Raw genomic sequence first — 23856 nt, 5'->3', positions numbered from 1 at the left:
CAGAATCACATAGCTAAACTGTTCCCAGATTCCTGACTTCAGACTGTAAGGCTATAAATGTTTTATAAAGCTACTAAGTTTTAGGGCAACTTTTTCTGCAGCAACAGATAATATAGCATCTTTATGAATTCTTTTTTGAAAATAATTCCCTCCTTTCTAGCCCTAATGAGAAGTTTCTAACTTCTATAAGTTAAATATCTGAATTCCCACAGCTGAGAGGGGGAAAACACAGCTTATCCTCTGACCCGAGAGCTTGCTAATTCTTTCATATTCCTAACCACAGAAGACTGTAAACTTAGAACTGAATCAAAGTAGTTTATACTTGTCACAATTACAGTAAGGAGGTACAGAATTAGTTTATCATCTATATTCAAAAGTTGGTACCAGTAACTTTACCACCTGGGTTTCTCACCCCTTTAAGATTATTAAATAAGAGTTGTCTTTTACATCTAATTTTAAAAGAAACAAGCAGGATAGAGTTAATGTCTTACTTTATCATGCTAAAAACTAAGGGGTTTTCATTTTAATTTTTTTATTAAATAATAATACACTTAACAAAAATTTTTAATTGTCCTAGAATTTACAAAAAATGGAAAGGTCACTCCTAGACCTATCACCCAAAACATTTCCACTCAATTCTTTTTCCTTCTTTTTTCTGGATTGAGGTGCTACACTTGTAACTATATGTAATCAGACTTCTGATTCTGAAAGTAAACAGGACTGAGGGACAGGTTTTTCAGAGAAATATCTCACACCAACTGCAAAATTACTCTCATAGTAAGTTATGAGAATGTATAACGAAGGAGTTTGTTTTTCAGTTTCATTCAGATGGCACCGCAAAAGAAGGCAGCAACCTCTCTAGTTTCACAGGTTCATTAGCGTGGCCACTGCAATCAGGTATACTTTGCAGAGATAATGACTTTTGTCAGGACTCTGCTACTGAGCCGTGGGCTGTGCCTTAGAGAAGTCCACCCATCCTTTTAAGACTTACCTTTTCTTAGAACTAACAGTTTCATCCTCAGTTAGATGAAATATCTTTTCAGAGTAAATTTTTAAAGAGCATATATTTTGAGACTTGAATATCTGAAAATGTCTTTCTAGTGCCTTTCCATATGAAATCTATCTTAGCTATATATAAAATTCACGGTGGGAAGGTGGGAGACTTTTGCCCTCAAAATTCTACAGGCAAGTCGATAGCCCCTCACATTTAGTACCGTAGGGATCAACGTCAACCTTATTTTCATCCCTTTAAAGATTTTTCTTTATAACTGCTCCCCTCCCACCACCAATGCAGAATGCAAAAATATTGCCAGGATATGTCTAGGTAGAGGTCTATTTTCATTAGTTTTCCCTTTTAATCTGTATGCTTAATTTTTTCAACACAGGAACATGTTTTCCCTTCAGTTATACTTTTAAAATCACTCTTCTATCCCTATGCTTTGATTTCTTCCTTGGGAGTGTTTACGTACTTGCAGACTGGGCCTCTATCCCTGTCCTCCAGATCTATCACCTTCTCTCTCATTTTTATCTCCTCTCTGTGCACTTTGGGAGGGCTTCCAAAGTTTTCCACATCATCAACTCAATTTTCTGCAGAAAGAATTGTCCTTCATTTTAACATTACAATTACATTTCAAATTTCCCTACACTTTTTCCTCCCATACTACTGGGCTTTCAAATAGCTATCTTTCTGTCCTTATGACTTACTGCTCCTGTTTCAAAGTGATTATATCTCCTTGCATCCTAATGAAGATTTTCTAAAATGTTCTTCTGGTTTCCACTGGCAGTCATTTTCAAAGATGTGTTCTTCCACTGAACATTCAGGATGATGTTCCCTTTCCCTTATTCTGCATAACTTGTCCACAAGCCTCTTGTTGAGAACCGGTTTACCTAGAATTTGGTATTTGCCAACAGAAAGGGTATGTAAATTACCCCTGGTTCCATCCTCTACTTCCTTGGATACAGGTAACATGCTCTTGTCACATCTACAACTGGCCAAGAGGATGTGCAGAGCCCCTAGCCTAATCCCCAGTGTCACTGGTAGGCTTTTATCTCATGTAGTTATGTGGGACTCAGACAGGATCTTCTTCTGACCCTCACTGCCTGATTCTGGGCCCATTCCAGGAGTCTACAATAAATGAAGCTATATAAAACACTCCAGTTTCCAGAATGCACTACTACTAAGAGTGTTTTTTCCTTCTCTGTCCATGCCAACAGTAAACTACTCTTGGAGACTGTATTTCCCAGAACTCAATTATGCTATGACTGCCTCCTATCCCTCAGAACAAATACACACACAGATAACACTACGATTCTCTATCCAAGTATATTCTGGGAGTTACAGCCTCCGAAGAGAAACTGAAAGATACTGATTGCAAGTAAAGGGTGGAACAACACTCTGGCTCAAACTGTAGCTGCCTAATTTTCTGACTGAACCGGACCCTGCCTTTCTGAACCAAGGGCAGACTATAGAAAAAGAATGCAGGGCCTCACTACCGACCTTCAGGGCAGGTTCAGCACTGCTGTTGGCTTCCAACTGCACTCTCCAGCACAGTTCTATCAGCCTTGGAGTTTGAGAAGATCTTGCCAGTAAGCCAGCAGTAAGTCCTGATTTCTGGTGATGTGAGTTTGCAATGTTTTATGTCTTCATAAATATTTTAGGGGCAGTTGAGGCTGCTTATCAGACGCTTTTTAAAATATGAAATTACAATGATGGGAAGGAGGTTGTGACTGAAAAGAATTACAGAATCTCAGTGTTGCAAGGGACCTTAGAGGTCATTCAGTTCAACCTCTCCAACTCTACAACAACTCAGTAAGTGGTCACCAAGCCCAGGCTTGAATCCCTCCAGTGACATAGAACTCATCACCTGGTAAAACAACTCACTTCATTTTTATAGAGTCCTAATTTTCAGAATGTTGTATTTTATACTGAGGCAACACTTCACACTCTGTACTTTCTACCAATGAGTCCTAGTTCCTTCCTCTGGAGTCACAGAATAATCCTAACATTTCTTTCAAGAGACAGATCTTCAAATACAATAGTATCATATCTATCTCCCAAGTTGTTTTTTTTTTTCAGTTGTTCCTAAGGATATAGTAGCAGAGCTTTGAATAAATCTACAGAAGCACTCTATGCTAGCGACTCAGTACTCTCAAATGCAACGGTACAATCTTCAACAATGGTAAATATCCTCTTGGTCAGCAACCCTATTTACAGAATAAAAAACAGAACATCCTCAACCTACCACACAGAGTCTTTTCCACAGCTCCAGTAACCCCTGATTAATGACCTCCACTTGCAAAGGAGGCTACTTACCTTAACCATGAAATAATGAATGCTATTGATCCAACAAGCTACTGCTATAAAGTGTTATTGATCACCCAATCTTTGGTTAAAATGGTCCTCATTTAGCAATTTTACTGTCGCAAACACCTGGAGCAAAGCACCCTCATAATTAAAGAGTTTGGGGGAGTTAAAGTGAGAGGTGATGGACAGAGATCTCAGCTTTCTACCATTTATTCTTGCTTCTGAGCTATTGTTTGTGTCAGAAAGGATATTGATTTTCTATAAAAATAAGAAAACAAGAGGCACCAAGGGGTGCAGAAGGTCAGCTTGGGCTAGAGAAGGAGGGGGAAGGTTTAGCACTCTATCTCTGTCACTTGGCTTCCAACAGAAGGGAATATTTTCTTTCCTGTGAGATCGGCTTCTAATACATCACCTTAGGAAGGCTCCTAACTGTGACTTCAGGCCATCACCAAACCAATTCACTTATGAAAGAAAAGAAGCTAAATTATATTCAAGGGGAACAAATGAATGATGTATTAGTGAAGAATAAAGCAAAATTAGGCTATAATTTACCTAATTAATAGCTGCTATATAGACAATTTGAATAAAGATCAGTAGAACGTAATCTTACAAAAGAGTTGATCCATTTTAGAATGGAACACACATGCAAAGAAAAATATTAAAATAATAACTGAGCTTTTTGAAGGCTTTAAAAAACTATTACATCATAACCACTTTCAGTTCCTCGGAACGCCTGAGGGATTGATTGGTATAGAATGGAAGGAAGAACAGAAACAGAAAAGCAAAAAGAATTATCAGTTAAGCTTAAAATTACTCTATGTTTAGTTAGCAGAATAAATTTAAGGAAAGTAGAAATAAAGCTCTCTGATTGAGACACAGATTTTTCAAACCTAAAACACCTAACATATGCTTTTTAAAAGAACTCTATCTATTGACTGGGCTAAAGTAAAGCTTAATGATCAACTTCATCTTAATAATTTCACAAGTTGGATCATATACTCTGACAACCCTCAATACCTCTGATATAAAGTTCTACACTTTGATCTGTATGCAAACAAACTGGCACATCCAAGCAGATTTTTGAAAGAGTAAATTGCTGCCTACCTCAATTTATCCAAGCTCTAGATGTGTATTATCACAACCTGACTATAATGTGCAACAGATGTATCTGGGGTAAGAAGGACCTAGAAAGACTGAAGTGCCTCACTGCAAGGTTACAGGCTCTGCATTTGGAACCACACTTGGGCTGTGATCTTAGAGAAGACAGAGCTAACAGTCGCTCACACACACAATTAAGTCATAGTTTAGCAAGAAATTCTGGGGAAGAAATACATACATCCAAAAATATCATCCCAAAACATTCTTAACAGTACGATGATTACTATTCGGTATGTAAGCTTGACACTGAAACAAACTTGAACACCTCAACTGAGGGTTTCAACATTGTGAAGGATACAAGTTAACTAGGCATTTCTTGTTTGATTAAAAATAGCATGATAAGGAAAAAAGCTTTATAATCCAGAATTATACATATAAATTGGGTAAATAGGCCTTAGAATATACACTAGAGGAAAATCAGGAACAAGCCAAATTATAAGCCTACCTAGTTGCACAGCCTGACAAATATAAAGTTAGTTAAGAAAAATTTTAAAAACTGGATTAAAACCACCCATGAAAGGTACAGGCATACAGACCTGAACAGCTTTTCCTGTTACTGACAAAACCTCACCTCCAAGTTCCTAAGATTTATGCCTTTGTTTTTCACACAAACGTCAGAAGAAGCCAAGTCCTAAGAAAGGTCATCTGTTCTACAGTTGTAAAAGTTCAGATGAGACAGAAAACGTGCCATGGCAAATGCAAGCTCAAAGCATGGCAAAACAATGGTGGTTAACTATGAGCTTTGGAATCAGGTTTGATTCCCAGTTTTGCTACTAGGTGACCTTGGGCAAATCATCTCCACACTCATAACCTCTATTTCCTCGTCTATAAAATACAAATAGCGGTACCTACCAGACAGGGGAGTTATGAACATTAAAGAAGAATATATGTTCTGCACAATAGTACGGTGCCTGGCACACAGTTAGTGCTTAATAAATGCTAACTAATATTAACAATAATAGAATACACTGGTTCTCGATTGGGACTACTCAACCCACTTAGGGAGCACCCATGGAGGCATTTGTTTTGATACTGTGAAGGGTGATGGGAACAACGTAGGGATGGCAACTACCCTACAAGGCATGGGACATCCCTCACCACAAAGAATTGCCCCATCCAAAACACCAACAGCATCCACACTGAGAAACAGATATCACACATTAATATTAATAATAATATTAAAGTATCAAGCTGGGGCGTATCAGTGTCCCTAGGACTATCTATTTGAGATGTAAAAAATTAAAAGCCAAAAACTATACTGATGTTTTAAACATGCACCCATTAGAGACAGATTTTTCTGGCTCGATGACATTTGGTGTAAGACTGATGGGATTTAGCCCTGTTATTTTCAAAGCCTAGCATGTGTTCAGACAACTTGAATGTTAAACTCAATACAGTCAAACTGTAAGTAGCAGAAAACAGAATTATAGTCCAGAAATATCTAAAGCCATGATTCTTAATGGGTAAAGGCAGCTTACCAAGAACATTTACAAACTCCATATGCCTGGCACCCGCGTTTTCTCTCTCTCACACATACATATACACACCAGCCTCTACTGAGGCCCTGGTTCTAAAGAACAGTATCTGTGTATAAACTACGTGGCACAAAGAGCAGCAAAATGTTTTTTAAAATAAAAGGTACACGTTTTAAATGATTTTTAGAAACAAATGTGTTTCTATAAAACATAGCCTTCTTGATGTAGGGGAACAGGATCATGAGGGTACTTTAAGAAGCTAAACACAACCTGACTGGTTAAAGCAGAGCTACAAAGTCAGTATTACAGAGGCTGGTTTGAAAGAAAATTGAACTCATCAAGACTGTGGATTTGTGCTTTAGGTAAAGTTAACCAGGAAAATCTATGACTTAGTAAGGGAGATCTCACCATTCTGACATATTCTCATCAGAGCCCTGTTTTTGTTCATCTGCTTCACACTCCATCCTTTCTTTCCTTCCCGTTTTGCTTAGGAAAGTCCTATTTTCTGCTGCTTCACACAACCCGTGACCTGATGAGGTCCAGGGAGTATTCTCCTTCCAGCGGGACAGACGCTGCTTCTTAGCAGACTTGAACCTGCAGCCTCTCTCATAGCTCCAATCTGACACCTTGAGCTTCTGCTGAAGGCTGGCAGCCACCTCTGATGTTACGCGCTTCACCTTCCGCCGGCGCCTGAGCGGTCGACAAGGCGCGTTTTCAGTAAAGGAGTCAGATTCATGCCAAGAATGTTGCTTACTCTTAACAATGGCGTTAAGAGCTGGGTGCCGTTTGGCTACCATAGTGTCATCAGAGTCACTGAAATTGGTGACTGGGGCCATTTCTCGACAGTCCTTGATGGCCTCATCCAGACTTGACTCAGAGGCCTCACTGTAGCAGCAGGTATGCTCTGCCAGGTGAGTGAAGTCTGAACGGCGCTTCCGGCCTCTCCGTTTGCGAAGCTGCCGCCTCTGCTGCCGAGGGCTCAGCGCCATCTCCTCCCACAGCTCACCAAGCTTATTCTGCTCAGATGTCTGCTCCAAGGCTGAGGCTAAGTCATGTACCAGCTCATCCATGAGGCCACATCTGCCAAAAGGAGGTTCAAAAGAAAGAAAAAAGAAGAAGAAAGACTGAATAGGATCTGTTGTTTTCGAATAATTTTTAAAACAGATCATGGCACTGCAGAGTCCACCCTATCTACAGAAAAGAAAGTCACCTTTCACCTGGCTACCCTTAGACTCTACTCCTACCATCCATACTCCCTTAAGCCATTAAAAATAGGTATCTGGCCCTTGTTAAATGCCTGAAGTCAGCATGTTCTTAAAGCACAAAAACTCAAAATACTCACCAGATGACAACTGGGTTATTAGTAAAATCAAGCAAACTCAGGGGAATAAATCAGTCATTCCCCTTTTCCCCCAATTAAACTTGCTAAACTAAATTACCTGATGATCAGATCTAAAAAGATTAGAGAATATCTCATCTGTCCAAACAGGAGCAGAAAAACACTCAACTTCAAAACCATGGATGAAAAGACCGTTCTATGGTCTGGGGTCACTAATAAGAATGTTTGTGGCAGGAAGAGAAAGACAACTTAGTGACACACTTTAAGGAAGGCTGCTTGCAGTTTTAGTGTTCCAAGAATCTGTAGTGACCCAGGTTTGTACTCTGCATGGAAAAAAAAGGCCAAGTTTGCACCCATTCTGGTCCCAACTACCACCCAGAAGCTGCCAGGAAAAGAGCCTTAAAGAGTGTGTCATATATTTGTGAATAATTAGCAACATTTAAGTCTTCTTGCCATCCTTCAGAAAATAAATTAAGTGATTATCCAAGTTTTGTGCTTTAGTGCCAGACAGTCACACAAAAACACGTTATAACTGAGGTTGAAATGACAAGGATAAGAGGGGTCTCTAAGATTTCTAGCTAACAGCTTTCCAAAGTTTCCTGTTTTTCAACTCATTCTTGTCAAACCATCATACATCACTTCATAGGCAAACCTTCCAGAGGCTGAGAGCAGGAGGAGCGATTTTCAAAATGCCTTTTTAAAGGGAAACATTTAATATACTTCGTACAACATCTACTTAAATACATTTTAAATTAGCACCTTTTCCCTAGCCCTTGTTAAGTCCAACGTATTTCAAGACCATAATTGGAGCTTAAAACTCTGTGGCGCCACTCTCAGACCATAGTTCCATTCATACAGTTTACATTTTGCAAAGGACTTCCTAAAATCTATTTTCATGCTATCCTTATGCCAACCAATTTAAAGGCAGGAGGAGCAACGGGGACACCTAGTCCCAAACTACCAACCAAACAAAACTTCTCAAAGTGTCAAAAGCCACACTCATTTAAGCAATAAGTAGTTTAAAACACCATGGCTGGGGTTTGGGAGACAACTGTCTCTAAAACCAAAATACATAAGTGGGGACGCACTTATCTAAACCTATTTCCCTAATAAAGAACTACTGCTTTAAAAACTCAAGCAGAACTGTACAAACTTTAACGTGAAACGAAGTTACCAAACAACTTGCAGTTGACTGTGCAGTCGAATGCCAGGCTCAAAGGCTGCAGTTCGAACAGGAGGTGACAGAAGAACCCTGGAACTCCCACCCTCCCTGGATGCACAGTCCGAGAGGGTCCCGGGGCCAGGCGAGCACTCGGGGAGACAAAGGCTGTCCGAGTCACGCAACGGAAGGAACGAGAAACTAGCAGAAGTAAAAAGAGAGACGAGCAGGCGCACGGTCGGGGGGGAGGGGGGCGACCGGGTTGGGGGAGGGGCTGGGGGAGGCAGGAGGCAACTTCTCAATTTGGGTGACCAGGGGCAGGGGGTCAGCCCTTCCAGGGCAGAAACTGCCAAAATGCAAGTCCTGGCGACTAAACTCCCTCCGTGCTCAAGGGTCGCAACATGGCCACATCCGTGAGAAAAAGCGTGTTTCGAAGGACTCCCCCACGCCCGGGCCCGCCCCCGAGGACTAGGGCGACCACGGCTCGGGACACCAAGCCCTCACGCTGTCGCCAGCTCAAAAGAGCCAGACAGTAGAGAAGAGAGAAGGTGACTGTCACCCGCGAGATGGCCCGACCCTCATCCCCCGGATCGGGTAGATGGGCCCTGAAAAACAAGGCCCCGCCACCCTCTCCCCTCCCGCCAGCCTCTGGGGCCCCATGGCGCCCCTGGCCGCTCTGCCGCGGCCCGGAGCGCTGATTCCCGCTGACGCGGGCCCCCTGGGCCCCGACCCCCTCACTCCCGGTCCCCCTCACCCGCTGCCGCAGCCACCTCCGACGGCCGCGGCTTTTGGGGCCCAGTCTCCCCGCCGGGGCTTCCCTCTCTGACCTCATTTCCGGTCTGAGCCGGTGCGGTGGGGCGGTGGTGGAATGGGAGGGACAGGCTGCGCGAGAGGGCCCGCCCCGGCCTAGCGCTTCCTGCCCGCGGCCCCGCCCACTTCCGCCCCTAGGGGCGGGGCCGCGAGAACCCGGAAGAAAAGCAACGGGGCAAGGAGGGGCGGCGTTTAGGGGCTGAGTGGACCGGGGGTGCCCATGGGGCTGAGGTGCCCATCTTGGTGAAGGGCCTACCCATGCAGGCCTCGTCTGCCTTGGAGGCGGCAGGAAATTGGGCGCTAGGGAGGGGCGTCGGCCTTGCCATTGATCGCTGACCTACTTTATACAGGGTGTGTGAAGTTAGGGAAATGGATCCTCATTCTTAACCATGCGAATTGTACAACCTTTGCGGGGGTAGCACGAATGAGTTGCTCAGACTATTAAAGATACACATGCTTGAGTAACAAAACAAAGTAGTATTGGATTATAACTTGAAGTGTAAAAGTAATATCCATAGTCAAACTGGTATAAATCAATTACTGATACAAATAAATTTATAAATGGGAAAGAAGAGCTAAGTCTCTGGTGCAGAATTCCAAACAATTTTTATAGATACTCCACCCTGAGGCATAACTCCTGATTCTAAACGTGGACTGTACAGTGACTTCCTTCCAAAGAGTACAATATGGAAAGTGGCGGGAAGTGAGTAACTTTTACAGTGGAGAAACAACTACAGTGGAGTAACCTTTCCAGTGGAGAAACTAGCACTACCTCAGCCGGGTGATCAAGGTTAACATCAACAGTGATAAATCATGTTGATAGTATGCGGACTAGATATGATATGATGAGAATGGCATTTTATCTCTATGGTACTTTCCTTCTAAAACTCATAACCCCAGTCTAATCAAAAGGAAAAAAGTGGACAACCCCCAAGTGAGGGACATTCTACAAAATGTCTGACCAGTATTCCTCAAAATTGTCAAGATTTTCAAAGACAAGGAAAGTCTGAGAAACTGTCACAGCCAAGAGGAGCCTATGGAGACATGACAACTAAACGTAATATGGTATCCTGACGAGATACTGGAATAGAGAAAGGACGTTAGGTAAAACTAAAGAAATCTAGATAAATTATGTACTTCAGTTAATGTTGATAATAATGTCTGTACACTGGTTCATTAATTGTGACAAATGTGCTCTACTAATGTGAGATGTTAATAACGGAAGAAACTGAATACGGGGTATGTGGGGACTATCTGTAGTACCTTCGGATTTTTCTGGAAACCTAAAGCTATTCTGAAATAAAAAGTTTATTTTTAAATATGCACATACCTTTTGACCCAGAAATTCTGCCTCTACGAATTTTATCTAAAGAAAAAATTGGAAATGGGCACAGAAATGTTAAATACAGGTAAATTCATCTTTGTAGCATTGTAGAGGAAGGAGTGAGAAGACTAGAAAAACGCCAGACATCCTACAACAGGGGTTAGTTATCTAAATTACGTCTATGGGATGGAATACCTTGCAGCCTTTTGAAATTGACTGTGGAAGAATATTTAATGACATGAAAAGTCATCAATTTCTTGTGTACATTTCTGCATGATGGTTGTACCTTAATAAAAAGGTTACTCTAAAAATGTAGCTTATGACCCTATTCATACATAAAGGAAACTAAATCTATACTTGCGCAGGAATATGACCTGAATGATACACTACCTATCATCCAAAATAGTTCCATTATAAGTGACTGTCTCTACTACCTGTTGCTTTTGTGGATTTTCAGAATTTTCTGTAGGTGAAACATTGTGTAAAGAATTAAGGGAGGAGGCAAAGAAGACTGAGGTTTTGAGCCAGAGTAACTAACAGAGTGGTTGGTGCCATTTGCACAGCGAGAGAAGACAAGGAGAGAAAAAGGTTCACTTTGGACATGCTGAATTTGCGACTCCCACAGGACAAAAAGATGGAAATGTTCAAGAGGTGTCCACAGCCATCAGCCCTCTTTTCTGCTTAAGTGAAGTTCTCTCCCACAAATCATATCCACTCCCATGGTGTCGGTTGCCTCCATCAGCACTGAAAGCTCCCAAATTTCTTGAAATCCAGCTTTTGTTTTCAGATTTATGCTATATATTTCCACTTATTTTCTCGACCAGCATCTCTAATTTAAGATGTCAAAAGAAATCTTAGTTTCTTCCATAGTCCCCATCATATTTGCCCCTCCTCCACTATTCCCAGTTTGGGAAATGTCAGCACCATCATGCAGTTACCCAGGTGAATTAGCCATTAGTCCCTGCTTTTTCCTTAATACCTCTTCATCTAATTAAATGCCAAGCTTTGAGGATTCTACTTCGATAGTATTCTTGCATCCACCCTCCCTCCTTTGCTTTCTGTCTGCCACTGGCCACATCTGGGTAGGCAACCACTCTTCTGGATGGTACAGCAGCCTCCTTACTGTCTTGCCACTTCCAGTCTCTCGCCCAAAAGTCATTCTCTACACTGGCAGGGAGTGAGATTCCTGAAACACCATTTCACTTCATCCGTCTTCCACTACTTCCTATATCATGCTTGGCACACCAGACCACTTGCTCTTTCTTGAACACCCCAGGGACTTGAGGGGATTTAAAGGCTCAATGCCGGGAGGAGATATGGGGATATACGTACATGTATAGCTGATTCACTTTGTTACACAGCAGAAACTAACACACCATTGTAAAGCAATTATACTCCAATAAAGATGTTAAAAAAATTAATTAATTTAAAAAATAAAGGCTCAATGCCAATGTCACCTCCATGAGGACTTCCCCTTGCTTGTCTACTCTGTTGGGCTCTCTCAGCACTTGCTGGTATCTTTATTACATCATCTTCTTCATTCACCCTTGAATCTGAGCCAATTATGTGCAAGTCTGCCTCCCCAGCTAAACTACTCATCTAACAAATATCTACTGAGTACCTACAACATGCGTGGCCCTACACTAAGCTCTGGAGACATAGCTATGTGAACAAAAATGAAGCCTACACTCCATTGCCCCAGAGACCCCGTCCTAGCCATTGTATTCTCACCAATTCCTAGCACGGTGCTTTGCACATGCTAGGTGCTCAGAAACTCTTGTCAGTTGAAAAAACAAATATTTGTTTACTATGCTGGAACAGGAAATTAGAAGTGCTTGTCTCAATCTTAAGAGAAAATGTAAATGAAAGCTAGTGATGGTGGGATCTGTGGGCAGGGCCATTCGAGGAAAAAGGGTGCAAGAGAAGAAGCCTGTGGAGAACAAGGTGGCCAGCTCAAAGGACAGAGAGCATTGGAAGAGAACCAGTGTACAGAAGCCAGAGAAGGGTGACATTTAAGAAAAAGAGGGGCTTCCCTGGTGGCACAGTGGTTAAGAACCCGCCTGCCAATGCAGGGGACACGGGTTCGAGTCCTGGTTCGGGAAGATCCCACATGGCGCGGAGCAACTAAGCCTGTGCGCCACAACTACTGAGCCTGCGCTCTAGAGCCCGCGAGCCACAACTACTGAGACCCGCGTGCTTAGAGCCCATGCTCTGCAACAAGAGAAGCCACTGCAATGAGAAGCCCGCGCACCGCAATGAAGAGTAGCCCCCGCTCGCCGCAACTAGAGAAAGCCCGCGCGCAGCAACAAAGACCCAATGCAGCCAAAAATAAAATTAATTAATTAAAAAAAAAAAAAAAGAAAGAAAAGAAAAAGAGGGCCAAAAGGAAAATTGGGGAGGAACAGTTCTCAGTAAAGGCCATCACACTTGCTGATTGAAGCAGGCACTGATGATAGTGGATGATAGGATTTATGAGCAGACTTCGAGCAGGTAAAATGGAGGCGAGAGAGAAGCCAAGGGTGAAGCTCCATATGTGCCTAGCTGTGTCCAGCGCTGACGGCTTCACTTCCTCATCTGTAACATGAGACAATAACAGAACATACTCATCTCCTGGGTGGAGGTTAAATGAAATAATGAATGCAAAGCATTTCATATAGAGCCCGACAAAAATTAAGCACTCCAAAAATATTAATAATTACCAAGACGAGGAAGACAGTCTAGTCAACAAGTTTCCCTCAATTGACCATCAGGGTGGAACTGTAAGTTGAATGAGCAAATCACCAGCTGAAAAGGATCTGCACACAGTAAGCTTCTCCCTCCTTTGTCCTTCCCACCAAAAAAGAGTACCTCTGCTGATTCATTAGATTCCCTGCGGTTATAATAAGCTGAAAGTCCTCATCATGGTCTGCACAGCCTGGGATCCGGTCCCTGCCCCATGCTCCTAGTACCAACCCACTAAGCTGTCCCTCCCTGCCTCCCCACTCCCACCCCAGGGCCTTGGCATATGCTGTCCTGCAACCAAGAATACCTGTCTATAGGGCTTTGCAGGTGAGGGTCAAGGAATCTCCTCATCTTTGAAGTCTTGGCTAAAATGTCACTTCCATAAAGAGGGCTTTTGTAATACCGTCTGAAGAAATCCTACTCCCCTAGCCATTTTGTGTCTTATCATCTTCTTTATTTCCCTTATGGCCTATATCATAATCCAACATTACCTTGTTTATTTGGTGTGTATTTATTTATATTCTGTCACCTCCCACTAGAATATAAATATCATAAGAACAGGGACGTTGTCTTTCTTTTTGCCTTCGTGTCCCTCCACAGTTCTTTTCCTTGCTCAGAGCTTCTCTTTAAACTGATCCAAGATATTCTGGAATCTTTCCAGAAATTTTTCCAATAGTCACTGAAGAGATGTTCCTAATAGAAGCAGTGTCCACCAAGGAGTGCAGGAAGTGTCTGCATTTACCTGAAAAAACGAGTAACTCCCTGAAACTTGCCCTCCTCCCTGGCCCCAGCACACCTGATGCCTTTTCTTTTGCAGGTGGCAGATGGCAGAAGTTTGCCAAACTCCACCTCTGCCACAGCTCTCCTACTCTCTCATGTACCCTCCTCAACTCTATAGAATTTGGCGGGGGGGGTCATTGAAGTAACATTTATTGAAGGCTTACTATGGGCCAGGCATCATGCTAAAGACTTTAAATTCATTATTTCATCTCATCTTCTCCAGAACCTTTTTGACGTTGGTGTACGTATTAGTTTCCTGTTGATTTGATACCAAATTATCACATATTTAGTGACTTAAAACAACACAAATTTATTATCTTACAGTTCTGTAGGTCAGACGTTCCACATGGATCTCACTAGGCTAAAATCAAGGTGCCAGCATGGCTTGTTCCTTTCTGCAGCCTCTAGGGGAGAGTCCATTTCTTTGCTTTTTCTAGCTTCGAGAGGCCCCCCACATTCCTCAGCTCGTGGCCCCTTCCTCCATCTTCAAAGCCAGCAATGGCGAATCTCTCTTATCCTCCTTCTGCCATCACATCACTCTCTGACCACAGCTGGGAAAGGTTCTCTGTTTTTAGGAACCCATGTGCACCCACATGGATAATCCAGGATAATCATCCCATCTCAAGGTCCTTAACTTTAATCATACCTGCAGAGTCCCTTTTGCTATGTAAGATAACATATTCACAGATTCCAGGGGGCCATTATTCTGCCTATCACAGTGTTATACGATCCTCATTTTATAGATGACAAAACTGAAGCTTTGAGAGGCTAATAAACTTGCCTAAATTCACACAACTAGTAAAGGATAGAGTCAGGCCGAAAATCCAGCTCTGCCTGACTCCAAAGCTTGTACACACTATCTCTAAGCTGTGTTCACCTATTCCTACCCCTTCCTTTCCTCTCACTACTACTGTAGTGAATGCTATTGGCTGCCTACCAGACAACCCCCTTCCTTTTTTTAATGGAGCCTTCCCCCTTATATTAGTCTACTAGGGCTGCCATAACAAAATACCACAGACTGAGTGGCTTAAACAACAGACACTTATTTTCTCACAGTTCTGGAGGCTGGAAGTCCAAGATCAAGGTGCCAGCAGTATTGGTTTCTTCTGAGGCTTCTCTCCTTGGCTTGCAGGTGGCAACCCTCTTGCTGCTTCTTCATACCCCTAATGGCTCTCTGCATGTCCCAATTTCTTCTTCTTATAAGGACACCAGTCAGATTGGATTACGACCCTACGCTAACAGCCTTATTTTAACTTAATCACTTCTAAAGGCCCTACCTCCAAATACAGTCATATTCTGAGGTCCTGGGCTTAGGGCTTCAACTTATGAACTTGCGTGGAGACATAATTTAGCCCACAGCTCCCCACTAATCCATGTGCTTGGAAAATGCTGACCACACCCCCATCTCAAGGGGTGATGAATCCCATTCCCCATGCAGATTGTTTCAGGAGCCGGTGCATCACCCAACTATGAGCAAGGAGACATGAGGGGAGAATTGTTGGGGATGCCTTCTGAGACAAGTTTCTACTCTAGAGAGAATCGTAGGAAGACATCATGTCTCTTCCTTTTCTGGAAATTGTTATGTCTAGATATGACATCTAGAATTGTTACAACCTTCTTGCTAACATCCCAAGGATGAAGCCAACACTGAGGATAAAAGGGCAGAGAGAGGAAAAGAACCTGGACCTCAGGTAACAACCAACCCTGAAGGATCTATTCCAGAACTTATGTGTTCTGTTATGTGACATACCAAATGTCCATGTTTTTTAAGCAACTTTGGGCTGCTTGCAGCCAAGAGCATCCTAGCTTTTTACCTGCCCGCCATTCAGGCCACGCTTTGTATCCACTACCATCTTGTTGCCCACCATTAGGACCAAAAGCTGCTCTACCACTTAAGGCTGGCAAAACCTGCAGCTCCTCTACTCATGTCCCTCTTGCATTCCCTTCACAGAAGTGACAGTGCAATGTGCACCCAATCTTCTGCCCTGACATGCATGAAAGTTGTTTAGCCATTGAGAGCTTAGACAATACAAATTCTTGGAGTTCTGTGTTTGAAAGGGGCTCACACAAGATGTAGGGCCTGTCTGGACAGGTAATGAGGGGCTGAAGTAACCAAGCACAGATGAGCTTACTTTGACATGGAAGGCACTGGAAGTAACAATAAGCAAGAAACTGGAGTGTTCAGAGGGCTGGGCCAAGACTGTTTAAGCTGCAGCTCGTTGGAGAGAGCGGGGAAATGTGCTGTAAACGCAGCTCGAACTGAATTATGAAGGGGCCAGAAAGGGAAATTAGTGTTTATGGGGCACCAATGTGCCAGAAACTGCCTCAGAAATGCATAGAAGATCAAGTTAGATGATAATATAATAGTAGTTAATATCTATTGAGTCCTCAGTAGGTGCCAGACACCATTCTAAATATTAACATGGGTAAACCTAATAATCTTTACAGTACTATTCTTATTTCCATTTTACAGATGAGAAAACTAAGTCACAGAGAGGTTAAGTAGCTTGCCCAGGGCCACACACTGGTAAGCATGTAACCAGGCAGAGCCATGTCCTTAACCACTAAATTATATGCCCCTAAGATGAACAGCAGTGCTTAGCACACTGCATGACACATAGCAATATGTACACACATACATGATATACATTAACTGTTAGACATACGTTGATTATACAGAGATTTGTACCTCTATTATATATTAACAAAATCACTCAATTAAGCCTCATAATAACCATTTAATGAAAGCGCTTTGTCCTAACGTACACAGAAGAGGAAACTGAACCTTAGAGAAGTTAACTGGAATCACGCAGCTGGTGTGTGAAATAACTGATCAGAACCAGGCATCTGATTTCAAAGGGTACTCTTTTCACTATACTCTCTCCTCCCCTTTTGGGAGGCATTTGGCGGGTATTGCCTGCACTAACATTCACTCAGTCAGTCCGGATATATTTAGTGAGTGCGTACCAAATCCTAGATACTGAAGATACGTCTGTGAACAAAATAGACAAAAGTCCCTGCCTTCAGGATTCTTCCCTTCTCAGGGGAGGAAGACAAACAATAAACAGATCCATATATGAACTGTCAGGTGGTGGAAGAGTTATGAAGAATAACAAAGCAGGATAAGGGGAAAGGGATTGCTGGACTTGGGGGCTTGCTGCTATTTGTGATAGGTCCCTCTGACAAGGGCTCATCGGTGCAGTTACCTCAAAGAAAGCAGGGAGTATGCCATCCAACCATCTCAGGGACGAACATTCCAGGCAGAGGGAACAGTTAGGGCAGGGGCCATGAGGTGGTATGTTAGTTTCCTAGGGCTACTATAACAAAGTACCCAAAACTGGGTGGCTTGAAGCAGAAATTTATTCTCTTACAGTTCTGAAGGCTAGATGTCCAAAATCAAAGTGTTAGTAGGGTCCCTCCAAAAGACTCTAGGGAAGTATCCTTCCTTGTCTCCTACCTTCTTGTGTGGTTCTTGGCATTCCTTGGCTTGTAGATGCATCACTCCAATCTCATCCTCACAAGGCAGTCTTCCCTCAGTGTGTGGCTGTCACTATGTCTCTTCTCTTCTTGTGAGGACACTAGCTATTGGACTAGGGCCCACCCAAATCCAGTATGGCTTCATCTTGACTTGATTACATCTGCAAAGATTCTATTTTTAAATAAGTTAGCTGGAGGTTGGGACTAGAACATATCTTTTTGGAGGACACATGAAAAATTGGAGGCATTAATGGCATCATCTTATCACAGTCCTCCCGAGGGTCACAATTATTCCTGTCCCTCCCACGTGCAAAATATTCACACCCCATCCCAGGACACCCAAAAGTCTCATCCAACCATGGTATTGGGCTAGGAGTCTAAGATGTTGTGATCTACATTAGGACCAAATGCAACTCCTTAAATGTGGCTCCTCTTGGGCTTCCCTGGTGGCGCAGTGGTTGAGAGTCTGCCTGCCAATGCAGGGGACACGGGTTCGAGCCCTGGTCTGGGAAGATCCCACATGCCGCGGAGCAACTAGGCCCGTGAGCCACAACTACTGAGCCTGCGCGTCTGGAGCCTGCGCTCCACAACAAGAGAGGCCGCGAGAGTGAGAGGCCCGCGCACCGCGATGAAGAGTGGCCCCCGCTTGCCACAACTAGAGAAAGCCCTCGCACAGAAACGAAGACCCAACACAGCCAAAAATAAATTAATTAATTAATTAATAAAAAAAAAATGTGGCTCCTTTTGATCCAGAGATTTATTGATTAAAAGGACAATTTGGTCTGGCTGGGCTGGGGTGGTATGGTGGAGAAAAGGGTTATTTAGAATATTTATATTTAATATGATTATTGATATGGTTAGTGTATTAGTTTGCCAGGGCTGTCATAACAGCCTGGGTGGCTTAAACAACAGAAATGTATTTTCTCAAAATTCTGGAGAAAAGAGATTTTTTTTTTAATCAGAAAAAATATTATGATTTCACAAATACCACTTTCGGTGCTTTTCATTCCTTTGTGTAGATCCAGATTTTTATGTGGTATAATTTTGCTTCTGCCTAAATTATTTTCCTTAACATTTCTTGCAGTTCTGGTATGTTGTTGATGATTCCTTCCGGTTTGTCTGAAAACAAATCTTTATATTATCTTCATTTTTGAAAGATATTTTGCTGGGTATAGAATCTTAGGTTGATAGTGCATTTCTTTTAGTACTTTAAAGATTTTGCTCCATTGTCTTCTGGCTCACTGAGCTAGAAGATTTTTGATAGTGCATTGTCTTCTGGCTCTAGCTGGCTATCTGAGATGAAAGTCTCCTGTCACTCTTATCTTTTTATTTTTTCTTTATACAGGCCATGCCTTTATACTGTTGTTGCTGTTAAGACTTTCTCTTTATCACTAGGTTTAAGCAATTTGACTATGATGTGTCTTAGTGTCATTTTTATCATGTTTCTTGTCCTTTGGATTCATTGAGCTTTTTGGTTCTGTGGGTTTATAATTTTCATTCAATTTGGAAAGTTTTTGGCTATTATTTCTTCAAATATTATTTATCTCCTCTCACTTCCTCTCTACTTCTGGGACTCCAATTACACATATTTTAGATTGCCTTAAGTTGTTCTTTTGTTCTTTCTTTTTTTGTTGTTGTTGTCTTCTGGTTGGTTTGGTTTTGTTTTTTTTTCCTGTTTTATTTTGGATAGTTTATATTGCTATGTCTTAACAGTCATAATCTTTTCTTCTGTATTGTCTAATCTATTGTGAATCCCACCCAATATATTTTTTATCTCAGACATTGTATATTTATAGAAGTTAGATTTGGGGCTTTAAAAAATTTCCATGACTTTCTTTAATATGCTCATGTTTTTCTCTACCTTGTTAAACATGAAATGTAGTTATAAAAGCTGTTTAATATCCTCATCTAATAGTTCCGTCATCTGTGTAATTCTGAGTCTGTTTTTATTGATTGGTTTTTCTTTGCATTATGGTTGCTTCTTTGTGCCTGGTAAATTTTTTTATTGTTTTCCAGACATTTCTAATTTTACCTTGTTGGATACTGGAAAATTTTGTATTCCTTTAATTATTTAAGGTGGGAGAGTAAATACAGTCCCTATTACTCCATTAATGCCAGAAACAGAAGTCCCAGGCCCTGTATTACATTGAGAATATTTTACTGGCTTGGGAGACTAGAGATTATTTTTCAGTCCAGGAAGTTCTGGCCCCTTTATATTCCCTCTAAATTCTGTTGACAAACTAGTTGTTTCCTTTTTTAGTCCACCTCTTTCTCATAGTACCTTATAGTATTCAGTTAGTAAGAGCCAGCTGATCCTTTCAGGACTCTACCTGAAAATTACTCAAATCTATAAGTTGATTAAGTACTTTTTCTACTGTCCAGATTACCTCAGACAACAGTTTTACTGATTGTTTAAGCATACATAATATGGGCTACCTTTTTTCCAACCTGCTATAGCAGTATCTTTATCATCTTTTCCAGCCTCTACTTCCTACTTGCTTTCCAATCCCAAAGCCAATGTTTGTATCTTAGGCTTGGGTTTTGATTTATTTTTTGTTTTTGGCAGCATCAAACTTCTAAGCACCAACTTGTGTATCAGTTATCTACTTCAGAATAATGCTGCATAACAAGCCACCCCAACACTTAATTGTTAAAACAACATCCACTTATTTATTTCTCACAAGTCCATAGGCTGACTGGATAGCACTGCCCATCTGGGCTAGGATTGGCAGATCTCTGGGCTTGCTCATGTACCTGCAGTCAGCAAGGAGCTAGCTGCTCTAGTATATCTTTTTCTGGGACAAGTTGGCTATCTTCCACATGCCTCCAGCAGGCTGGCACAGTCATGTTATCATGACCAGAGTCTAGCCCTGGTATAGTCTTATAACTGTGGTAGTGTTCTGAGAGGTACACACAGAAGTACACATTCGAAGATGGAAAAATGCAGCGATGACGCTGCTCGAATCAAGCTTGTAATTAACTGAGACACTGGCTAAAGCTAGCAATGTGGTGAAGCCCAGAGTCAGCATGAAAAGGCACTAACAAAGGGTGTACGTAAGGGAGGCATGAAAAACCAGGACAGTAATGCATTCAATCAGTCTATCCTACCCTATGAAGTAGATATTAGTATTATTATCATTGTCCTCATTTAACAGATAGCAAACAGGTACAGAGAAGTTAAATAACTTGCCCAAGGTCTCAGCTCATGTGTGGTGGAATTTGGGTTTCTACCCAGGTAATTTGGCTGTGGAGTCCCTGTGCACGATGCTGTACTGCCCTCTGGGAACAGGTCCAGGGCATTATGAGAGCCTCTACCCCTCTCCCCATTTGGATAATGGGTCATCCAGCCTCCTCTTGGGGCTTTCCAGGGACAGATGGCAAGCTCATCCCTTCCCTAGCGCAGCCACTGCCCCCAGAGATCAGCCAGAAGCCACAGCTCTCCAAGGTCTGGCTACCAGTGGTCAATAGGGTTGGACCCTACCGGTCCCTGTTTCCTGGCCTCCGGTGCCTGTGGCCACACAGTGAAGTCTTTCAGGGGTTAAAGGCAAGGAAGAGAGAAACAAAAGAAGGAATAAAGTCAAGAAATGTGCCATGAAGCTTCTTGTAGCGCAAAGCAGAGAAAGTCATTTCCAACTTCTTTCATCTCCTAGATGAAGCCACTAAATAAAGGGGCAGAGCGGCGAACACAAGGGCTTTTAATCTGTCTCATCTCCTTCATAATAACTGCAAATTTTCCCTGGGCCCCGGGGAGTGAGCCTCTTCCCTCCGCTCGGCCTTATCTCCCCCTCCACATTTCGCCGGCGCCGCGCTGCTCCCCGCGCGCGCTGCCCGGGCCGTCCCGGGGAGGCCTGGGGGAGCCGCCGCTCCCCGCCTCATTGTTCCGGCGGCCCGGGGCTCGGAGGAGGGATGAAGGCCAGTCAAAGGGAAGCGGGCTCGCCGCAGCTTCATTAACGGCGGCCTTTCAGCGGCGCACATATCGGAGCGAGGCCTTTTCAGAGGCGCTAATTAGCAATTTGGATCCTTCTCCCCTCTGGAGAGGCGCCTTCAATCTAACAAGTGGGAACAGCGCTGCGCTCCCTTTTTTCTTGCACTTGGTATTTATTGTTTTCCATTTCTCCCTCTCCTCTTCCCCTCCCCGCCCGCTGCATTGTCCTGCTCACCGCCGCCAGATAAGGGCTGTGGGGTGGGGGGAGGGGTGCATGATTAATCACTTTTAATTCTCTGCTAATGATAACTTTCTCGCACTGAGAGAAGTTAATCTTTCTTGGATGTTGAGAGAAGCGGGAGAGTTGGGACAGGTGGGGCTGGGGTGAGTGAACACGGAAGGGCGGAGATGACAGAAGGGACTACGCTGCTCTAATCCCCTCTCCCCCACCCAGTGTCCCGACTTTCCCACCTGACCAGTTGGCCGTACAACTTGATACTCTCATTCTTCTGGCCCCCTCTGCCCAGCAGCAACCTTTCCCAACCTATAGAAAATTCAACTTTTACTCTTCAAAGGTCAGGTCGGATGCCACCTCCTCTGTGAAGCCAACCCTGATTGCCCTGTCCTGCCTGAATTTCCCTCCCTTCTCCTTCTGAAATCCCATAGCAGTCTGCACACCACCTTTATGTGGTGAATTCTGCCCATGCTGTTATGGTTGTTCACAACCAGAGTATAGAGACCACCAATCTTTAAAATGTCTATATCCTCCATAGGATCAGTATGCAGTAAATGTTTGTTGAATGAATAGATCAATAAATTCCTGACTGCCACGAGAATGTAGGTTTGTTTTTGTGTGTTTTTTTACTTCTTTCCCAAACATATAAATAGCACCTGCTACCTCCCAGGTACTATTCTAAGTAAATTACATTAAATTAAAATGTTATTAAATGACATTCAGTCATTTAATCCCTACACAACCCTATGAGGTAGATGTGACCTGCATTTTACAGATGAGGAAACCAAGGCACAGAGAGGTTAAGTAACTTGCCTATGATCACAGAGCTGTTAAGCAGCAGAGCTGGGATTCAAACCTAGGCTGTCTGGCTCCAGAGTCCGTGTTCTTAAAACCACCTTGCTAGGATATGATCTTGGCTTCCACGGAGGCCCCTGCCTCTCTGCCTGGATGGAGGGATGGACTGAGAGGGAGGCCCAAACCAAAAGTCCAGGCAGGCGCAGAAGGGATGGTAAAGGTGGCAAATTAGCAAGGCCTTCACCTGGAAAGCCCACACAACAGCCAGATTTGACACCTGGTGTTTGGCGTTTGGCCACTAAGTCAGCACTATCGGTAATGGCCTAAGCCCTGGGCCCCTGGACCATGACCATGCCCCCAGCTAACCTGATCTCCCTTCTCACCCCAGGCCCACTCCACTCACGGAGGCAGCAGGAGCAAAATTCCCAACAAACTCTGGGTTCTGCTATTCCGAAGTGCGTGGAGTGGAGTGCCCCAGAGAGGGAGGGAGGGCAGGAGAGCCCCTGAAAATCCCCTCCGAATTATAAACATATCCTCTTTAAGTACATTTCTAAGGATAACATTTGTATTACTCTGTCCTGTGCCTGCAGATAGGGCCGTGCATATCTCCTCCATCTCCCCTCCTTTCTCTCCACTCTGCTGGGAGCGGTCCCTATCTGAAGCGACGCTGGCAATCCGCTTCCCTGCAATTGTTTCAATCGAGGGGAAAAATTAATTTCTGCCTATCGTTAATTGAGAGAATTGTGTGGAGGGCGAGGGAAGGGGAGGGGGGAGGAGAGGAAGGAAGAAGGTGGAGGGGAGCAATCGTGTTATTAACCGTGTCTCTTTCATAAGCAAATATTCTGATTGCCATCAGTGAGATGAGAGGCTCATTAATGCAGGAAGCAGAGAGGTGATTAGAGAACTTTCAAGAGCTATTGAGCTAAGTGGGAGGGAGGGTTGCAGGGATCTGGAGGCCGAGGGAATTTGGGAAGGACTGGGCTGGGGGGAAAACCATTGGCCTTTAGATGGGCCTTCCTGCTCTTCTGCCCCCTCCACCCCTCTCCCCACTACTCACTTCCAAATAGTTCCCAAAGCCATCAGCTAGAGTTGGGGAAAATGCTAAACAGTGAGTGAAAACTTTGCAAAAGTCATACCTTCTCCAAAGACTCCATCCATCCTGATGCTAAACTGATAGTCTACAGGTGAAATTTTCTAGCCCCCTTACAAGTTTGTCTAATAGCAGAAACTTATGCTATTTTAAAATTATGTTATTGTCTTTACAAGATTGTCTCTACTCTCTGATTTGCCAGTCCCCACCAGTTCCTGTTTATTGCCCCCATCCTGCCTCACTTGTTTGCGCCCCTGCCTGGCC

General features: G+C 43.2%; 1 protein-coding gene across 9 annotated transcripts in view; it reads right to left on the bottom strand.

Moving 5' to 3' along the window:
* The window catches only part of GPATCH2L (G-patch domain containing 2 like), a 62626-nt gene extending 53354 nt beyond the window's left edge, over nt 1–9272 (bottom strand). For all 9 annotated transcript variants that reach the window (XM_061181115.1, XM_061181116.1, XM_061181113.1 and 6 more), the window contains exons 1-2: nt 9190–9272; nt 6346–7017 (exon numbers count right to left, since the gene is read on the bottom strand). In XM_061181115.1, coding sequence (XP_061037098.1) covers nt 6346–7007 — 662 coding nt within the window. In that variant the 5' untranslated portion in view covers nt 7008–7017; nt 9190–9272. The remainder of the gene's footprint in view (nt 1–6345; nt 7018–9189) is intronic.
* Nucleotides 9273–23856: the final 14584 nt, after the last annotated feature.

This window comes from Eubalaena glacialis, chromosome 2, assembly GCF_028564815.1.
Source record: "Eubalaena glacialis isolate mEubGla1 chromosome 2, mEubGla1.1.hap2.+ XY, whole genome shotgun sequence".
Lineage (NCBI taxonomy): Eukaryota > Metazoa > Chordata > Mammalia > Artiodactyla > Balaenidae > Eubalaena > Eubalaena glacialis.
Note: the sequence above shows the minus strand (reverse complement) of the source record. Positions and strands in the feature narration are given on the sequence as shown.